At 31.3% G+C, this 20,982-nt stretch overlaps 2 protein-coding genes across 2 annotated transcripts; both read right to left on the bottom strand.

The window, feature by feature from the left end:
* Positions 1–5,121: 5,121 nt before the first annotated feature.
* On the bottom strand, positions 5,122–6,972 carry VNE69_01053 (ABC transporter; the record flags this gene model as incomplete). The annotated part of the gene is made up of 1 exon (XM_065472185.1): positions 5,122–6,972. The coding sequence occupies one exon, from the start codon at positions 6,970–6,972 to the stop codon at positions 5,122–5,124; it is 1,851 nt and encodes a 616-aa protein (XP_065328257.1).
* An 11,606-nt stretch (positions 6,973–18,578) lies between these two features.
* VNE69_01052 (reverse transcriptase domain-containing protein) lies at positions 18,579–19,981 on the bottom strand (the record flags this gene model as incomplete). Its single annotated transcript, XM_065472184.1, has 4 exons — positions 18,579–18,719; positions 18,760–18,940; positions 19,399–19,506; positions 19,842–19,981. 4 exons carry the CDS (start codon positions 19,979–19,981, stop codon positions 18,579–18,581), a joined length of 570 nt encoding a protein of 189 aa, XP_065328256.1.
* Positions 19,982–20,982: the final 1,001 nt, after the last annotated feature.

The raw sequence follows: 20,982 nt of genomic DNA, 5'->3' as shown, positions 1-20,982 counted from the left end.
GCATCCTAAATCAATATAATTTGTAAAAAAATAACAATATAATTCAGTCAAGCATTCCGGAAAATTTCTGTCTTGTTTTAGTTCCAAAAAAGTAGACAATATATCGTCATATTCAACATATGCAAGTGCCGTAAGAGACAAAACAACCCTTTTCATCATAGGTGAACATGTGTAAACAGAAGAAAGTCCTGAACTTTTAACACGCCTATCAATAGCCTGAGCTGAATGAAAAAGACAACCTGAAATTTGACAATCCGGGAAAACTCTAGAAAATGCTCTTATCGCAGCATATTCAAAATCAGTTTTTAACCTTGGGTTGAGCTCCGGAAACCTTTTCTTTAACATTTGAAACAAAAAACAATAGGTTTCAAAACTTTTATCTTTTAAAATTGCAAATATTATCGGGAATACATGCGCATCACGGATAAAACAAATTGCGTAAAGTTGGTAATAGGGAATTGGAACCACCGTAAAGGTCCCATCCATCGCCCACATGTCATATAGAGCCAATTTTCCCATGGCCGAATCTGTATAAAAAATAATTATACTGTCATTGGGTTCGTCACTCCCGTAATTTTCAGGCCCATATCGATACCATTGTTCGCCTATATGACTGATTAATAAATCAGCACATAACCCCAATTTTTGGTTGGCGTATGGTTTTGGATTAAAGGAATTCATCCGAACATTCCTTAATATCCTTGTAATGGGCTCAATAGGGCCCATTGCGGCGATTATTTCTTCCCCAGCTCCTCTTAAGGCAGAAAAAATGTTTCTAGGAGAATCTTTGCAGAGATAATTTCCCGTTTCATTTTATCTATTTTATTCTTCTTACAGACCAGTTCAGGATTTGGTTCATGATTATGAGCCGAAGAAATAGTAAAGGATTCGAGATTATTGACGTAAACAATACTACTAGTGGCTTTGGCATTACAGCTTCGTACAATGCATCGCCACTTTATAGTAGTTTTGTTGATTCTTTTTTTCTCGTAAATATATAGATTTTCATCTATAATTTGATCCATATTTCTGTTGCTTTTGATTATCCTTTTTGTCCCGGTCATAGGGGTAAAAAATAAAAAAATAAAAAAGTTCGTTTTTTTAATTTTTTAATTTTTTAATTTTTTTAACCCCTAAAACCGGGACGAAAACCCCGGGTACTCCTATTAGCATGTATCTTTCTTTTTTACCAATATCATTATTTCTAAAGCTACTTTCCTTAATTTCTTAAGTGTTGTTACAAAATTGCATCCTCTGATCGGTTTTCTGATTCTAATGTTACATACTTTACAGATTTATATTGTTGTAGTTTTCTGGTCCTTTATATCTGGCCAAACCATCTTTGTTTAATCTTATAATGTGTTCCCTTAACTCCTCGATGATTTAGTCCCTCATAACCCTACAAATTTCTGTTTCTCTTGTTCTTTGTGTAGTATTTCTTTAAGTTTTCCGGTTGAGAACTTCCAGAGGTTTTCCCCTCTCTTTTCATCATGTGCTTTATTTGCACTTTCCACTTTACATCCCCCTACATATATAAATACCAATTTTTGAAAATATATTTCTTTTTTGTAAAACCAGAATGTAAAAAAAGGAGGAGAAAATAAAAGGTGCCCTTAGCACAGTGGTAGAATGCAATGCTTCCATTGAGCAATGGCTGGGTTCGATTCCCAGGGGCACAAAATTGTTTCTACTTTCTATGATGCAGTTGGAACAACTCAGATGATAAAAATGTCCACGATAATCATTAAGTTGATTCATTGAAACTTGTGTGTGTCCAGCCACAAGGGGATTAGCTGTAGTGTATAAACGCATCTCAAGGCCAAAAAGCAGTATCACCCTTTGGTGACTTAATGATACATAAAAGTATCTAATGGGTACGGCCTAGTTGGTGCCCATGGCTGGTGCACTCTAGAGTTGGATCCTAGAGCTAACTAAGAGACTAGACAGAGTAGGGCAATAGAAGGTCTCTTGGTTCCTGTCCTATAAGATTCTGTAACACGGTGGCCGTAACTAGTGGGAGACTGGTGGTCAACGCAGTCCAATAAAAATGCCGGGCTGGGGATGTGGTCGTGTAAGGAGCCGTGTGTGCAATACAGATGATTGTAGGGACCTTTGAGTCAGTACGATGATTTCTCTCCTCGGGTTATAGATAACCATGCCCGTTAAGTATATCCGCTGTGAGGTCACTCTGGACGCGATTTGAGGTATAAATGGAAAGTATCTCCTGGAGCCAAAGTCCAATGGATACGGCGGAGCTTGCTGCACCGGCAAGTTGTATGGAGGAAGTTTTAGTGAGTAAGAATCTCACAGTACTAGTTAAATGAGGATCACACCCAAATCCCTCTGGTCCCTATGTAAGGGGGTTCCCTACCTCTTACTTGCAAGAAAAAAAAAGGAGAACATAAATAATTTATAAAGTACAAAAAAATAGTTTTAATAAGTTCTAATTTGACCATATTAAATGTAAAATATAAAACAAAACAAATTCAATAATTGCTTTTTCTGATCTGTGTTTGTTTAGAAGTATAAATACATAAAAACAAATTTAATTCTTATGTCATTGGAATTTGATTTTAATGCTTAAAATAATATTTTCATGTGTTATATGTTGTTTAAAACAGATTTTAGGTTTGATTGTTATTATTTTTTACTATGTATATTATATTAGTAGTTTTGTTAATTTATTGGTTTTTAGAGACGACTGAAGAATTAAAATTTCGTATTTTTTAAAACATTCATATGTATTATATTACACATAAATTGTAAACTATAAAAGATAAAATGATGTGATATTTATTACATAATTAATATAAATATATGTTTTTATTATTTTTAATTTATAACATTATAATTAAGTTATGTTCATATTCATTATATATATTTTGTAATATTTCTTATTATTATCCAGATAAATGCATAAAAGTACAGATTTAATCAAGTAGATAATAAAATAAAAAAACAAAAAAAAAATAAAAATATAATTTGTTTATTTTCAGTTATTATATTGTTTTGTTATATTTATTTTTTAGATTTTCTCCTTTTCGTTCTGTCCGCTTCGAATTCCAAAATCAGGGATTTTTTTTAAAAATTAGTATTTTTATATGTAAGGGAAGGTGTGTAAAGCGGAAATGTTCCGCTTTATTTCTTTTCCTTTCATCTGTTTTTTTTCGTCTGTAGTTTTCTTTCGCTTTTTTCTTTCACTCGTTATTTTCAAATTCTCAACTAAGAGCATCTACATCCATCATCATTTGTCCTTTTACTTATGCAATGGTAAAGTCGAACACTTGTATATGTTCTATATATCTATTAATTCTGTTATTACTATAAAGACGGGTTGTTTCTAAGCTCGGTCAGTAATATGATCTGTCATTAAATGAAATTTCGCGTAAATCCGCCTCGAATTTATTTATTCCAAATAACACTGCCATCATCTCTTTCACTGATTATATATCTTTTTTCTGTTGATATTAACATTTTTGATGCATATTGTATCGGTATCCACCTTCCTTGTTTCTCGTCTTCTTGCATTAGTTTTGCTCCAATTAACGTATCGCATGCGTCCGTTTGCACTCCAAAAATTACCTAACTGGCTACAATTTATAGTTTTTCATGCCCCTTGAATTCTCTTTAATGTCCATAAAGGCTTTCTCCATAGCTTCGGGCCCTTCCTTTTTACCATCTTTTTTTCAGTGCTTCTGTAAGTCGTGCTGTCCGATAATTTCAATGAGGAATAAAATCTTTAAACCAGCCCGATAACCCTAAAAATATTCTAAGCTTTTTTATGTTATTAGGCCTTTTGTGTTCTTTTGTCTCTTGCTTGATTTTTGTTTGGTTTGATGTCTTCTCAGTAAATTGTTATATCAAGTAGTTTCACTTCTCCTAATTTGTATTGTGTCTTCTTTATGTTTACTTTAAATTCACGATCTTTGAATTTCCGAATTACATGTTGTGAAATATTATCGTTTATATCATTATCTCTTGCTTAAATAATAATATCATCCATGTACACCTCAACAGCCATGCCTCTAAATTTATCTAAAACTGCGTCCATCAATCTTTGCATAATATGGATATTTCTAAATCCCATTTCCATACTATTCCATTGAATACTCTACCATTTATCTCAAACTCTGCCTTATATTTGTTATGTTCTTCAATTTATATATAAAAGCATCCTTACTTTAAGTCTATAATCCTATATACTTTAGAACCTTGTGGTGCTCTAATAATGTCTCTAATTAGTGGCAATTCGTACATTTCCATTTCACCAGTTTATTTAAAGCCATTTATTGCTTACCGATCTCACTTTTCTATTCGGGGGTTCTATGGCCCCTATTAGGCTTCTCCACTCACTCTTGTCCTTCTGATAATACCTTTACTTTCTAATAAATTAATATACTTTTCTAACTTTACACTAGATCATGAAAATATTTTTGTCCCCCAAAACTACATTTACTCCTTGTTTTGTATCAATAGAACATTTTCCCCTTGTAAAAACTTTTATTTCCTTTCGTCTTTTACTAAGACTTCTGTAAATTTTCCTTCCAATTCTTCTAATTAATTAATTTTTTTTTTCTTTTATCTTGTTTTGTTTTTCCCTCTAAAAACTGTTTCTTATGTTTTATCTTTTTAAATCTACTGGTAGACTTAATTTGAATAATTTCCTTCCCTTATTTTCAATTTTACCATCATAACAAATACCAAAATCTTCGAAACTTTTATTTTAATATCTTCTTCCTGTCTTTGTTTACGCTTCTGTGATACCTTCTAGGAGGGAGCCAAAACGAAAATATTGCTCCAATAGGGAGAGAATGTAGGTTTATTTTTTGATGTTAGAAATTTTCTTTGTGATTCCCATGCTTTTTTTTATTTTAGTAGTAATTATTATTGTTCATTTATTTTAACGTGCCCTTCTTTGAATATTTTTCATTCCTAAAAAAATTCATGTTTGCTAAATATCGAAATAAATAAAAAATAAAAAAATGTGACAATTATGTGGTAGAATCCCGCATAAATCATTTCAATGTTTTACAAAACAACCCAAATCAATTAGTTCGGGAATCTCAAAACTACGAAACGGGGTCAAAAAAATAAGAAACTTTACAGGTTAGTGTAAATTATTTATTTTGATAATTTAAATCTCATATTAGGAATTCTGTTAATTTCATAAAGTACTGTTACAGCGCCAATCATCAACAAAGAAGAGCCAAACATAGTGAAAACTGTAATAAAATCTGCCCATTTACCAAAAGTATTGTATAAAATAGTATTTGCTGCACCTTCTTCATATGAGTAGTTGATAATTTCATTATTAATTGTTTTACTCAGAAATTCAGAAATTGCTAACATATTTTTAAATTTTTCCAATAATCCAAAACATCTCATCCTTAAAAAAAGTATAAAATTGAAGTTTGGGATGATTGAATGGATATACGCAACATTATTATTATAGTTGTGGTCATACATTTTATGTCCAACTTGTGCTAATTGCATAGGCACCCAGATATAGATCGCATCATATTCAACTGCAATAGACATACAAGTGTATAAAAAAATATTAATAATAGTAGGAATAGCAAAAATTAAAAATATTAGTGGATTGAACAAAAAAGTCTTATAAAATAAAAGATAAAAACAGAACTTAGAAAAAAAGAACATAAAATTTCTGATTAGACAATAGTAGAACATTGCCATAAAATACGTACCATATGTGTATTTACCGTTCAAATATTCGGGAGCAAAATAATGGTTGTACTTCCATACACCTGTGTATGAATAAAGTGACCAGACATAATCAGATAAACTATATAAATGATTGACTATACCAAAACTTAAACTGAATATTTGATCAAAAGAACATTTTTTCAATTCTTCATGAATTTCCAAATGATTATATCGAGGGACTATGCAGAAATGCATAATTGGCTCCGCTAAAATTAATAAGATTGTCCAAAACGACATTAAGACAAGAACAAAATATGATTTGTTTTTGTTATAAGTAGTATTAAAGGAATGTTTCATTACCTTCCAGCTATCAGCAAATTTGTGTTTAAAATCAATGGGCTTGTAATTATTGCATATTTCTGCGGTATTTTCACTTCTACATGATTGCTCATTTTTTTCTATTATTTTCTTGACATTCGATTTATATTTAGTAGCTTCGGGAAATTCGGAATATTCAAGTAAAATGACAAACAGTAATTCTGGCAAAGATAAGTCAGATTCCATAGAGATCCCATTTTCGACAAAAAAAGATTCTAATTGTTTATATGGTCCAATATAAAATACTCCTAATTTCACTAATACAATTAAATCATCAAAGTGGCTGAAAAGACCGGCACTAGGTTGGTGTATTGCAGATATAACCATACAATTATAGTCCTGCGCATACTTTTTAAGTGTGTGGATGATTTCTACTGCTGCATTTGAATCTATCCCAGTTGTAGGTTCGTCTAAAATTAAAATTTCTGGATCATTAATCATAGAAAAAGAGATTAAAGCTCGCTTGCGTTCACCTCCCGAAAGTGCACCAACGAGACTATGTTTTAAATGCAATATGGCGCATCCTTCAAGTATCTTGTCGGCTTTACGTTCGTCAAATTTACGATATCTTGCTTCCCCAAGTGACATATAATATTTCATATGATCATAAATCGTCAAGTGAGGATAAAATATATCATCCTGTGGAACATATGAAATCTTTGATTTCCATTCTTCTGGGTCTCTTTCTTCGCCATTGTATATTATCTTACCAAATGTTTTTGATTCTTCATTGATATCACCAACAAGCATTCTAAGAAAATGAGTTTTACCACAACCACAAGAACCAAGTACAGCTGTAAGTTTCCCAGATTCAATTTTCCCAGATAAAGATTTAAAAACTCTAGTGTAAGAGATATGTCCATTGGGATCGAAATTTGGTACATCAAGATATAAATTTTCAAATTCCAGTGTTTTAGTTTCTTTTTCCATTTTGGGGCTGCTAAAGATTTTTTTCTTTTATATAAAAAAAAAAAGTTATGAATTAATTGTATAGTTTCTTTAAACTTTAAAATTATGATAAATGAGCAAACTTAAGCTTCTTTTTTTTTAACATTTCAAATATTTTATTTATTAAATATTCTTCGTCAAAATAGTTGACAGGCGTTGAGAAATTTGACATGCAAAGATTTGACCCCTTTTAGAATAAAATTATAATTCTTCAACGAAAGAACAAAACAAATTGCTTTAAAATGTTAAAATTACAATTTTATTCTTGTAGCAACTAACAACATTATTTTCTAAAAAATTATAATTTAATTTTTATGTTAAGGACTTGTCCCAACACGCTAATAGTGCGTATTCATCGTGTAAATCAAAAGACCATTAAATGGTCGGATTTTGACACGAAAGGCATGGCCAGACCTCTGCTTCAAATTTTCTTGCTTTTCTAAATAATAGTATATAATATAAGGCGTGTCAAAAGTTTTATAAGAATTTCCCATCCCCCTTTCGGAAATGTTTTTGAATACTTTTTGTAGCCAATCAAATCTGTCTATTTGTAAGAATATGATTGGTCAGTATTTGATCGGCTACGACACCCCCTAAATCAGTCTTCGACGTGTCATTCTTAATATGACTTATTTTAACTCCCAATTCGCCTGCTGAATTTTTCCTTTTTACCAGAAATGCGTCTCCACTTAAAATTTTGACGATAATATAACCGGGACATCGGCCCCAGTGTCTAGAAGTACTTTCGTATTTTTTTTAAAGAGACGGCTTTCCAAAAAAAACGGGTTAAAACTATTTTGTATATGATGTAAATAAAATTCAATTTCTTTATTGTCATGATCTTTCTCGTCACTTTCGTATTGTTCCACAGCATTTATATTTTTTCTTTCTCTATTGAGAATTATGGTTAACGCGTTGCAGTTTTTTGGGGAATGATTACATTCCCTGTGGAGTGTATACCGTTTATTATTATGTCGCGGTGGTTTTTCGTGGATTGTGCTTCTTTTAAATCCTTTTTCTTTGTAAAAATTGGTGTGGACCCTCTGCCCGCGTTGTCGTGTAGCTTAGTCCTAGATAACATTTTATCGGGATATGAAATCCAAGATATCTCCTCAGGCTTTTGTATAAATCTTTGCCACGTCTAGACTGTATTTGTGTTCTGTTTAGCAGCGCTTTAATCTCCATTGGTGATTTATTAATGACCATTTGGCACAAAGCGTCCAAATTAATAAGAGATCTCTCATATATTACAGTAGCTTCCTGTAGCATCTGCGAGTAATCTTCTCTCGTCTCTGGGACCGTTATTGTGAGGAACCTGCTTAGTGTTATATCGTTGTTTTTATATGATCAAAATCTTTTATTTATTAAGTGAAGTATCTTCTCTAAGCTGACTGTCTCCATTTTCCCGCCTAATGTCTGAGAAGCCCATGATAATGCTTTCGACCTAAGCTTGCTCACCAATGCTATTTTGAATTGATCAATGGTCCATTTAAAAACTTCCCCTACCAACATTATGTCTCTCAGCTAGGCATTTACATCCTCGCCTGCTTCTCCTGTAAAGCATCCAACATTGTTTGTCGTTGTCGCCATGTCAAACGTTTTATTGGAATTTTCCATCCCCTCTTTCGGAAATGTTTTTAAATTCTTTTTGTAGCCAATCAAATCTGTCCATTTGTAAGAATATGATTGGTCAGTATTTGATCGGCTACGACAATGCGTACACAAATTTTTGACTATTTTAAGATAGATCTTTAAAAATGATAAAATTTGTGGAAATAAAATTGTGAGTTGGGGGGTTAAATTTATTAAATTTACATTCTCAATATCACCTTCTAATTATAGAACTGAGGATGTAATTATCTTTAATACTTCTTACGCCTACTAATGGATCTCAAAATTATAGTGCATTTTATGTTATTGACCATGAGCTACGCTTTACTCTTTCGCGTCTTACTATCCCTTCTTGTATTGGTCTTTACGGTACTTTTTTTCGCAGCAAAAATACATAAAGTCGATGAGCTTGGGATTTTTCTTTGCATATGTCTTTCCAACAATGGAAACGGATGTTATTCGGCCATCTCATTCCTCAGCTACAACATAATTTTTTTTGATTTTCTTCTCTTTTTAAATCTCTAGATTTTTGAACACTGGTGGTTCAGCTTTTTTGCCAGACAGCTCAAATGTAAATATTGGGATTACCGCTTTACTCAATCTGGACATTTCTTTTCCATGATCTTATTATAGACAATACAGTTTCTCATGGCTATTTATAACTCCTTTAAGTCTTCACCTATCCGGATGCCTCGGCTGATGCAAGCCATCTCCTTCGCTTCTGTTTGACAACCAACCATCCCACTCTATAATATACTGCATTTTTAACGTCAAATGCCTTGAGGGAACTTACAACCTCTTCCTTGTTTTTTTTTGGTTAGGTTCGATCATTTTTTGATCTCCATCATGTTATTTTCAGAATTATTGTCCTCACTATCTACTCATCTTAGAAATTGCGCAATAAAAAATATAAAAATATCAACACTTTGTTTTAAAAAAGGGAAAAAATAAAAAAGCCTGTATTGAAATTAGTAGCTAAGGCTGTGTTTGGACTATTTTCTTTTTTTTTTGCGATTTTGTTCTATAGTTGTTTCAATAAAAAAGATTTGCCTTATGGTTTTTTATTCTTCTTTGTGAATAGAAATCATAACCTTCTTATGCTGAATCACACGAGGCAATATGTTGGCTAATGAAGGAAGGTATGGGAAAACACCAAATAATTCGAGGTTTGTCTCGAATGGAAGTGTCCCTACTAATCATTATGTACACAGATGTATACAAGCCTAAGTGTAGATAAAAGACATGATGTATCAAAACAATTTAGAGTGTCAGACGCATTCCAAGACTCGCCAATCTTAGAGATAAAGTAAATACCCTTAATTATGTCAAAAGCAATTGTATAATAAAAGGAACTTTAAATCTACAACCCTCCTCTACATATATAAATACAAATTATTAAAAATATCTCTGATTTTGATAATTTAAAGCGTGCAGAACAAAAGTAAAAAACTCCAGAACATTATAAAAAACCATAATAGCAAAGAATAAACAAATTATTTAATTATTGTTTTGCACATTCTTGATCCAATCACTTACTATATACACATTTATGTGTATAAAATTATAATATTAATAAATATAACTTGCATAATAATATAACTAAGTTATAATGTTTTTAATAAAAATACGCAAAAAATACATATTTTTATGAATAATTAAACTATTCTCATGGTGGTTCATCTTTTATTGTTTACAATTTTGTTAATATATATATATATGAATGTTTTATAGAACATAAATATGAAATTTTACTTCTTCATTTGTCTAAAAACCAATAAATTAACAAATATACTAATTCTTATATATAGTAAAAAACAATATAAACAATAAATTTTCTTTGAAGCTATAAATGTGCTTGTTTTCTTCTTTAATTTACCTCCACTGCCGCACACTCTACCTGGCTACACCACCCTCCAGATAGCTCTACTATGTTCTTGGTTCCAGATCCTCGCTTGACTAGCCCTGCCTATGTTCAAAAAAGATGCTCTCTTGTGTTCTTTATAATTCTCATTTGGATGTAAGCTTCGGCACTAGTCGATAGGCCGAAGGCATTAACATAGTCGCTATGGTATTTTGTCACATCTTCGTCCCATGTCATGACGTATGGTTTTATTTGAACTTTGCACTTGTACAATGGGCCAAATTCATTTGCTAAGATATCGTACTTTCTGCAAATTATCTTGGGATGTTATTGCTATTTAGATTGCAGTAATACAAACAAACCTTTAATCTGTTTAAAACAACATAAAGATGATAAAAACTGTATTATCGGCGCATAAATCTAATTTTAATGAAGCGAGAAAATAAATATATTTATATGTATTAAGACAATAATTTAAGGACAATTCAATAAAATAAATATCAAATTTGATTTATTATCGTGTTTTACATATAATATGGCCAAATTAGAACTTACTTTTACTATTTTACGTACTTATTAAATTCTTTATTTTCTCTTCGTATTTTTTTTATCTTTTCGGTTTTTTTATAAAGGGGTTGTTTTTATAAAATCGAATTTATATATTAGGGGATGTAAAGTAAAAATTTTAAATAAATATACCTCATGAGGATAAAATGAAGGAAGGAGATGCAATATGGAGGCTCGAAAGGAGCAATAAACAATTTACTATTGAAAACAACATTGAGTCGGCGGCCAAAGACCAGCCTCGAAGAGAAAACCGATAACTTTTATTTAAAACTTATACATGTTTTGTATATAGAATATTTATCCTGAAAATAAAAATAACATAAGCACAATATTATCCTTTAGATCGCAATATTTAGGGCAAAAATAATTTAATAATTAGAAAATTCTAGGTTGTAATTTAAAAAAGAGAAGACTAGAAAGCAACACAGACTAACGAAACTGCATTATGATGAGAAAATTAAAAGACAGAGATAAAATGTATAAAACTCTAAAAAGGGTACATGACCGTTTGTATCCTGCTTTGGGAAAATGAACGCGCTTTCAAAAATCTAAAAAGGAAATGATACGTATTAAATTATGGAAAAAGAGACTTAACGATTTATTTTAAATAATGAAAGAAGATGATTTAACTGTTATTAATGGAAGTTTTGAAGGCCCCGAGGAACTGTAAAAGATACTCATAATGTTCATCCTGGATTTTTTAATGTACAGATCGAATATTTCTTTCAGAAATGGGCCAAAACAAATAAATTATTTGGTATTGTGTCTCAGAATTGCTACGGGTTACAGCATTGATGGAGTGATTCATAGTACTGTGCTCAATCCCTTTGCTTGTCTAATGTGGCCTCGTATGCTACCGATTGATTAGAGATCATAATAGAAACAGGATAAAATTATCTTGTATCATCTCAAGGAAATAGCAGTATTTCTACTAGTTACAGAAACGAGCAAGGCGCATGCCGATTTAGCATGAAATGTTTCATAAATAACTTTCCGCTGTTTTCCTGTATAGATATATCTCATCACTAAAAAGCTCATCTGCCACAAATGAACATTGTTAGTGCCAATTTTACGATTTTTGAAAAAAACCCCTTAAAAATTTCAAGGCGGGTTCCAAAAGGTCATATACCAAAAAAAGTATAAATAGTCTATAGCCTCTTCAGACATGAAGACTAGTACGTTACTAATCGAAATAGCACTGTGGTATTTTTTATCACATTATTTATTTTATTTTATTTTCTCTCCAAGTGATTTTCTAAAAAACTTTTTGCTATAAATATTTTCTTTTTATTTTACCACACATATAAATAGATGAAAAAAGGGGAATCAGTCGAAAACTACGGGAGGTCGAGAAGAGACTTAACCCCTCTCAAGAGGATGGCTAAACCCCACACGGATACATATAAATACAATCCAACTAAAACCAAGTTAAAGGCATTGAGAAGCATCATTGAATGCTATTTACAAAATAGCCATCTCCCTGGTGGTAACACACATGTATACAACCGGCACGATTTACCATAGCTGAATAGCAAAATTCATATAAAACAAAACTACAAAAATAACTGAGAAAATAAATGTAGCACAAAATAAGTGAAAACATAGGCGTCAATGTCGTGCTGTAATTTATGATGAAGACGCTAAAAGAGCAAGGAATACTACGAATTAATAAAAAGTATTTTATCTTGTCATGTTTGTAATACTAATTTTAGAAAAGAATCAAAACAAAACGGGATCAGATTCTTAAAAATCTACAGGGGTAAGAAGGTGTAGTTTTCTATATGTTTTAAAATATAAACAATTTATTATTGCTATTATTGTTTATTAAGAAATACAAAGAATTTAGGTTTTGTATATCTCAAAAGTAAACTTTATACGATAATAGCCCACGTTCAAATCCTTGATCTTTTTAAATCTAACAAATAAACCATTTCATTGTTTTTAGATTTCTTCAACACTCCAGTTGCTACTATGAGTCGCAATGCTAATCTTACTATAAGTTATAATCATTATTGTGCAACTTAGATGATTTAAAGTAGCAAACTACTCTATTGTTATACGTTTGTTCATTTATAAAAACTTAAAGTACACATGTGTCTTTGAAAATTTTATTGCATGCTTATTATTTAAAACTCGAAATTATTTCTCCCGTACAATAATAACGTATCAATGGCCTTTACTACCCCATCTCTATGTCTATCATTTCGAACCTAATTTTTTTATACCTCGTGACTATATTAAATTACTCAACACCAACTGCCCTCTTATTATACTTGTTATATGGGACGCAATTTTCCGATAGTCTCAAACTTGAACTTTACGTCTTAACATGAAATTTCTCTTTCTCAACTCATATTATACAGTACAACTACTCTTTAAATCAAAATGAAAAACTTTCAATAAATCTACCTCATCTATGTTTCAATATTTGGCCCCTGCTGCTAGATCCTCAAACTAAATATACTTTGCGATCGCTTAGTACCCATATAAATCTTTTGGCTAAAGTATGCATTAGCTACAAAAAATCGATATGGGGGTTTTTTTGTTTTTTTTGTTTTTTTTGTTTTTTTTGTTTTTTTGTTTTTTTTGTTTTTTTGTTTTTTTTGTTTTTTTTGTTTTTTTTTGTTTTTTTTGTTTTTTTTGTTTTTTTTTGTTTTTTTTCTCTCCTCCTCCTCCATTTTTTCAAAAATGGAGGAGAGAAAATATTAAGGAAGTAGCAAAAATACAAACTAGAATAAATATTTTAATAAAGCTTCAAACACTGAAGTTGTGGAGTTTCTTTGGATCATATATCTAAATATAAAAAGTTTGGCGCTATTCGATGATCTGTTTCTATAAGGTATAGAATGTTTTAGAGATCTCCAATTACCTTCTATGGTATTGGTATGTACTTCTGTATCCGGATCTCTAAAATGTAATGTATGATTAACCATATGATGTTTGTTAAATAATGTATTTAAAGAATGTTCGCTCTCCACATATCGCTATATATTATACAGCAAATACTTACATGTTTTAATTTAATTTCGGTAAGTGTTCTTTTGTCTCTTTTCTTAAATGTACAAATATGATTCGGCGTTGGATGGTACGTTAACCATTATAAAACACCAAATCCTTTTACTAACTCCCCCTATTGTATTATTCTTCCCGATCTGCGTCTCAACAATTTTTACTAATATATTATTGCCTTCAATAGTCCTTATACTAGATAAATACTTATCATAAAGACTCTTTTTTTAAATTTTTTAGCACGGTAGATATAGAAAATTTATTACAACCTAAAACTTGAGAAATGGACTTACGTGAATAACCTAGAATCCACATATTTAGTATTTGTAATATTTTAATGTGATTTAGTCTAATCATGAAAGAACGTCCCATTCCAGATCGAAATTGTGTTTTTACATGAGACCATAGACAACTTATGAGACTTCTTTGCTCCTCTCTTTGTTTCATTTTTTGATCACAGACGCTACATATTTTATTTTGTTTCTCAATTATTAGATCATATTATATGAACTCCAATTCTTCTCTTGATCGAATTCTCTCCTCCATTTTTTAAAAAATGGGGGAAAAAAACCTATATCGATTTTTTGTAGCTAATGCATACTTTAGCCGCCATTCATTGTTTTAAAAGATTATTGTAATTGACCTCAAAACAATTATAAAAGCTTATTCATCAATTTTAACTCTTCAGATCAAATCATGTTATTTTATAATATCTGCTAAAGCATTGAACTGAGTCTATTTATACGCTTTTTCTCCAAGGGTCTTGAATGGCTTAACGTCCCAAAATACTGCGTACGATTCTCTTTAAAATATATCTATGTCTATTGTTGGCATGAATCTCCTCAATTCATACTTAAGGACAATTGTCTAAAAACAAGACAGATCTTATTCCTTTGTTACTTTTCTTACACATTAGCAAGATTTTATTTCATATTTAAAAATTTGAGAATTCCAAACTACCATTGTTCTTTCACTTTTATTGAGGTATCATAAATGCCTCAATATTCAATGTTTGTTTATAAATTTATTTTTTGGAAAAAGAATAAGTGAGTTGTACCCCCAAATATTTGCTGTTATTTTATTTTTAGCTTTAACTACACAACGAGAAAGATTAACAATAATACGGCAATTTAATAATCTTTTGCAAATAAATAAGTCAAACATTCAAATTATTTTATTTACCACATTATTTTATTTCCTTAAAATATATTTTCTAGAGTTATTTTCATAAAAAAATTAATTTTTTATTTTACCCACGAAAATACAGAGGTTAACCAAACAGTACTATCAATCGCAGTATCTCCGGAGGACAGAAAGTAATGCTTAAGTTGGCAATTCTAATAAATACAATTCAACCAATAACAAAACTCTAGCGCTCGAAGAAGCAACATAGAATGCTCTATGAGGAATCTCCAACTCCCGAGTAATGCCTTACAAAGATCAATAGAGCATTAAGTTACTTATAAAATTTTTAAATTTAAAATTAACTTTTTGAAAACGCGTTAAAACTAAGATTTATTTGCTCCATGATCTACAAATTGGGCCCAAGATTACGTATTTTTCTTGTATTTGATGCCTAGTCTCTTAATAGATATGCGCACTTCGTGTCAAGCCCAAGAAACTTTAAATAAGTATCCTATCGCTTTAAAGTCTCTAATTCCTTTTACTCCTTTTGCATGCTACGTAGAAGTTAATCCATTTCGTTAATATTTTTAATTCCCCAACCTTTTTTACTAATTAAATTTATTTGAATAACTGCAATAATATAATCTTGTATACTTCTAAAAAATTCTTCAAGAATTCAAAATCCTTTATAGATTATAGTATTGGCCGTTGTGATCTTGTCCACAAAAATCCAATTACACACTTTTTAGATCAAATTGGAGTCGAATAATATCTGCAACGTTTGTGGCCTGTTTTCTAACCTAAAATATACAAAAAAAACTTATTATTTCTCCTTTATAAAATAGAGAAAGTCTTGTAGTTGTCTTGCTTTGGTTTAAATGTCGCAAATTTTTTTTTTAACCACCACCTTCGTTAATATACTTTCTATATGTATCTATGATATCCTAAATATCATACGATATGTTTACTAACACTTTCCTCCAAATTTGACATCTTTCCCTCCAAGTCCAATACTTTTCCCTCCGATAAATATTTAAACATTCTACCCATTCAGGGGTACGAGATGAATAAAGGACAGGAAACAAGAAGGTCAACCAACACGGTAAACAACCAAATAAATATTAATATTCTTGATATGTTCTTAAGTGGTGGATACCACAGTATCAACAACGTATAGCATATTTGGACATTTTCTGATTAGCCTTATTTTTTTGTATTTTTTAGAATCATTTTTCTACGTGATAAACTAAGCTGCTATTTGTTTCTTTAGAGTAAAATTAATGAAGAATATTTTATAAGGATCAAAAGCGGGGTCATGTGTGATCTTTATCCACTGTACTTTATGATTTTTACTCGCAAAACTCCCTTTATAAAACATACCGTTGCAACAAGCCCGCCGTATTTATGGACTTTGCTCCAAAAAAAATTTCCATTAATACTTCAATTCGCATCCAGAGTGCCCCAAAGCGGATATACACACGGGCTTGGTCATCTTTAACCCGAGGAGGAATATTATCGTACTGACCCAATGGCTCATACAATTATCTGTATCGCACACTCGGCTCCTTACGCGCCCATATCATTAGCCCGCATCTTTTATTGGGTTGTGTTGAACATTAGTTTTCCACTGGCATCGGCCACCGTGTTACAGAATCTTATAGGATAGGGTCCACGAGACCTTCTATTGCCCTACTTCGTATAGTCTCTTAGTTAGCTCTAGGATCACTCAGAGTGCATCAACTGGGGGTTAACTACGCCGTACCTATTAGATACTTTTATGTATCATTAAGTCACCACAAGGATGATACTGTTTTTCAGCATTGTGTTCGTTTCTACGCTAGATGCTACCCCCTCCCCCGTACTGAACACACACAAGTTTCATCGATTCAACTACATGATCAACGTGGACATTTTTACTCATCTGAGTTATTTTCACTGCATCATAAAAAGTTAGAACCAATTTTATAGCCCCTGGGATTTGAACCTAAATTATAAATGGAAGCATCACCTTCGACCACTTGGCTAAGTGCACTATTTCGAAATGCTTTGACACATCAAATATGGTAATTTCTATTTTTTCATAAATTTCCCTATTTTCTTAAATAAGTTGACAGGGGGAAACTATAAAAAAAAATTATTTTTAACCCCGACACCGACAATGAAAACAAGTATCAAAGGGACTTTTGACTGATTTATTAATTACGAATATTTTTATCCCTCCGAGCAGTCTGGAAGGCAACTCGTACCACATTCTGATTTAGGAAAATATATAGTGAAAGAAGGATATGAAAAAAATATATAGTTATGTAGATTAGAAATCATATAAATGATATAAAATAATAAAAGAATTTAAAGTCTATATAAAAAGCAAAATCCTGCAAAAGTTTTTTGTTAAGTTATAACTTTAAAATATTAAACTAACATTTAAACAAAGTTTATAACGTATAAATTGTTTACACTGACTGAATATTTTTATTCATTCGTTGCTCAACAGCTTGTATACAAACAAAATAGCGGTATCAATTCTTTTGGTAGAGAAATTATTTAATTTGTGCTGTTTTGTCAAATTTCAAATTGGGGTCGCATACTACTCCGTTTTTAGTTATATTTATTTTCTTTTTTCAATTTCAAAACTCCAATATTCTCAGAGTTCTATCATGAGAATTTCAAAAAGTTTTAAATTTTATTTTTTTGAATGCAAGCGTATAGTTTTATTAAATAACTCCCGCTTCTTCACCTGTTCGATTATGCAGTGTTTTATATTAAAACAAAAAATAGGTGCATAGTTCAAAGTGATTATAATAATTTATAAGCCAAAAAAATAGCAAAAAGTTGTAGGGTTGAAAAAAACCTTTTATTTTCGTTTAGTATAAGTATAATGCCAAAAAAATACATCCAAAGAGGGATGCAAAATAAACATTTCAATGCGACATACAGACTGATGAAGAACTTAATGATACAACAAAGAAGAAAAAACATCGAAAAGATGGTGTGCTAAAAATGATTTATATTTGGCATTGCATACTCGAATTTTAAACTCGAAAATTTTACACCAAAAAAAAATTATGCAAAGTAGATACAATTTTTATTGAGCATTTGATATATTGAACACAATCCTAAATTCTTTGTACAAAAATAGTAAGATTTAATATCTCCAGAATCTATTCAATAAAATTGCTCGCTTGCGAAGGGGTAATGTCAAAAAATTCTTTTTGAATTAATTTCGAAGAAAATGCTTCTTGCGAAAGATGAAAATTTTTGGAGTAACTATTGTCTATAAACATTTATTATAAATTCGGGGAAGGGGAGTACAAATAATAAGGAATAAATGTTACAGAAAGGTACATACCACTTTCACTCTTCAAAAAAATCCTAACTGTCTTACATTTGAAACAACCACTCTCCCATCGTTTAATTACAGTCTAGCTGACTCTAACATTTTCTCTAGAATTTCCCCTTTATGAGTATATTTTGGATCTAATTTATCCCTACTTACTGATTTATCACTAAACATAACAAAATCTTCCATCTTAAGTTTAGACCACCAATAATAAACCTTCTTTCTCTAGCTATAATTTTCCGCGTTTCGAATGCACCGGCAAGTTATCTTTCTGTTCCATCATGCTTTTTTCCAATGGTGTACATTTTATAATCCTATGATATGAATTCAAATATTCTAGTCTTGTTTTTTCTAGCTGCTCTCCCCAATCTAACGAACCGAATCTACACAATTTCCTCAACTTCATAATAAACATCCCATTAAATCTCTCTACCAAACTTGTATTTCTCGGAGAATAAGGAATGTAAAAACCCATTTAAATCCATACGTATTGGCCAGTTCCTCCGTCATTCTATTCTTGAACTCCTTACCGTTATCCAACAAAATCTTCTCCGCTATGCCATATTTTTTCAATATGGATCGTTCAACTGCTTCAACAATACTTCCATATCTTTTGACTTCACCCTTACATCTCAGCCATCTTTGTCCAATGATCTTTCATTGTTAAAATAAACTTGTTTCCTTCTAAATCAAATCAATGGACCCACCATATCAATCTCCCGGAATTTAAAAGGACCTGATGATTGAACACTATTATTTGTTTTTTTTAACTTTAGAACGACCATCTGTTGAAAACCCCTACAATTTTTAATTAAAACTCTAACCTTTACTTCTGATATCTCTCTTCGATCACCTTTAAGCCATAAAAACTTCCTCTGCTGAACCATGTGCTAACATCCCATGTTTCTTAAGAACCTCTTTTACTGACACTTCCTTATTCTCTAATACTGCATCAACACAAGCAGTTCTACTTAATACATCCGCTAATTTTTTCACATTTAATCTGTTTTGTTGCAAAATCATGTTCTTGTGGAAATAATGACCATCTTGCTAATCTTCACTTCATATTTTTGACGAAAACAACCGAATCGATGCTTTATGATTCGTTCGTAGCTCAAACTTATCCCAATTAAATACGGTCTTAAATCTGTTAATGCCCTAATTACAGCCAACAATTCTTTTCTAGGGCAGAATAGTTCCTCTCCAGTTTTGAATGAACCTTACTAAAAAACCTAATACAATTTTCTCTTCTCCATCCTGTATCTGTGATAAAATCGCCTCTCTCCCTACGTCAGAAGCGTCCGTGTATAAAATGAATTCCCTCTCCTTCTGGTTAACGCCATCCATATTGTTTCCCCAACTTCTAACTTAAATGCTTCTATTGATCTCTTGTATTTCTCATCATACTCGATCGTCGTAAACTTCCCTTCATTTTCCTTCTTCAGTAAACCATATAAATACTCTGTGCTCAAATACATTTCTCAAAAACCGACGCATTAATTAATCAATCCCAAAAACGATTCTAAATCTTTCCTTGACGTGGGCAGACGCATATCTACAATTTGCTTATCCTATCATCATTAATTCTAATACCATTCTTCCCACTGTTACTCCCACAATCTTTAGCTCTTATTTTCTGTATTCACATTTTGACGCATTAAATTCAAACCGAACTCATCTAATCTCTTAACACTTGCTTTAAATGCACTACATGCTCTTCATATTCTAAATGTAAATTAAAATATCATTTATGTACACAATCACACATTTACCAATAAATTCTCTTAATACATTATTCATTGCTCGCTGGAATGTTGCCGGCCCAATTTAAATCCAAATGGCACTCTTAAAAACTTAAATAGACCATCTCTGGATCCAAAGGCCGTCTTCTCCAAATCTTTCTCACTCATTCTATTTGATGATACCCCGATAAAGCATCCAACTTTTTGAAAATCTTAGCTCCGTTCAACTGATCTATTTCATCGACCCTTGGCATGGATAAAGCGTTTGACATGTAACATCGTTTAATCTCCTATAATCTATACAAATTCTCCAACCTTCTTCTTTCTTCTTAATTATTACCAACGGACTCCGCCATAGACTCTTAGAGGGTTTAAAAGCCCTTGTTCAAATACTCTTAAATTTCATCCTCTAATGACATACCATTCCTACATATCGGCGTCACAACTCGAGCAGCATTTCCTGTGTCAATTGTATGTTCTCCTAACATATTTATACGCTTATCAATACTGAAGACCTAAAATCCCTCCTTCCATAATAATGTCAGTTTGTTTCTTCTCAAAAACGGTCATCCCAAAATTATAACATAAATTTTTTTTGTAAAAACAATAAATTCTTCAGTAAGCTCTGTATCATTCCACCAGAAGGACAACCTAACATTTTCTAAAACACCCATTTAATCTTCTCCTGCCGACTTTAAAACCACATTAGTATCCATAAAATAACAATTTCCGGAATT

This window comes from Vairimorpha necatrix, chromosome 1 (assembly GCF_036630325.1).
Source record: "Vairimorpha necatrix chromosome 1, complete sequence".
In the NCBI taxonomy this organism is placed as follows: Eukaryota; Fungi; Microsporidia; family Nosematidae; genus Vairimorpha; species Vairimorpha necatrix.
The sequence above is the reverse complement of the archived record's forward strand: the minus strand, read 5'-3'. Positions and strand labels throughout refer to the sequence as shown.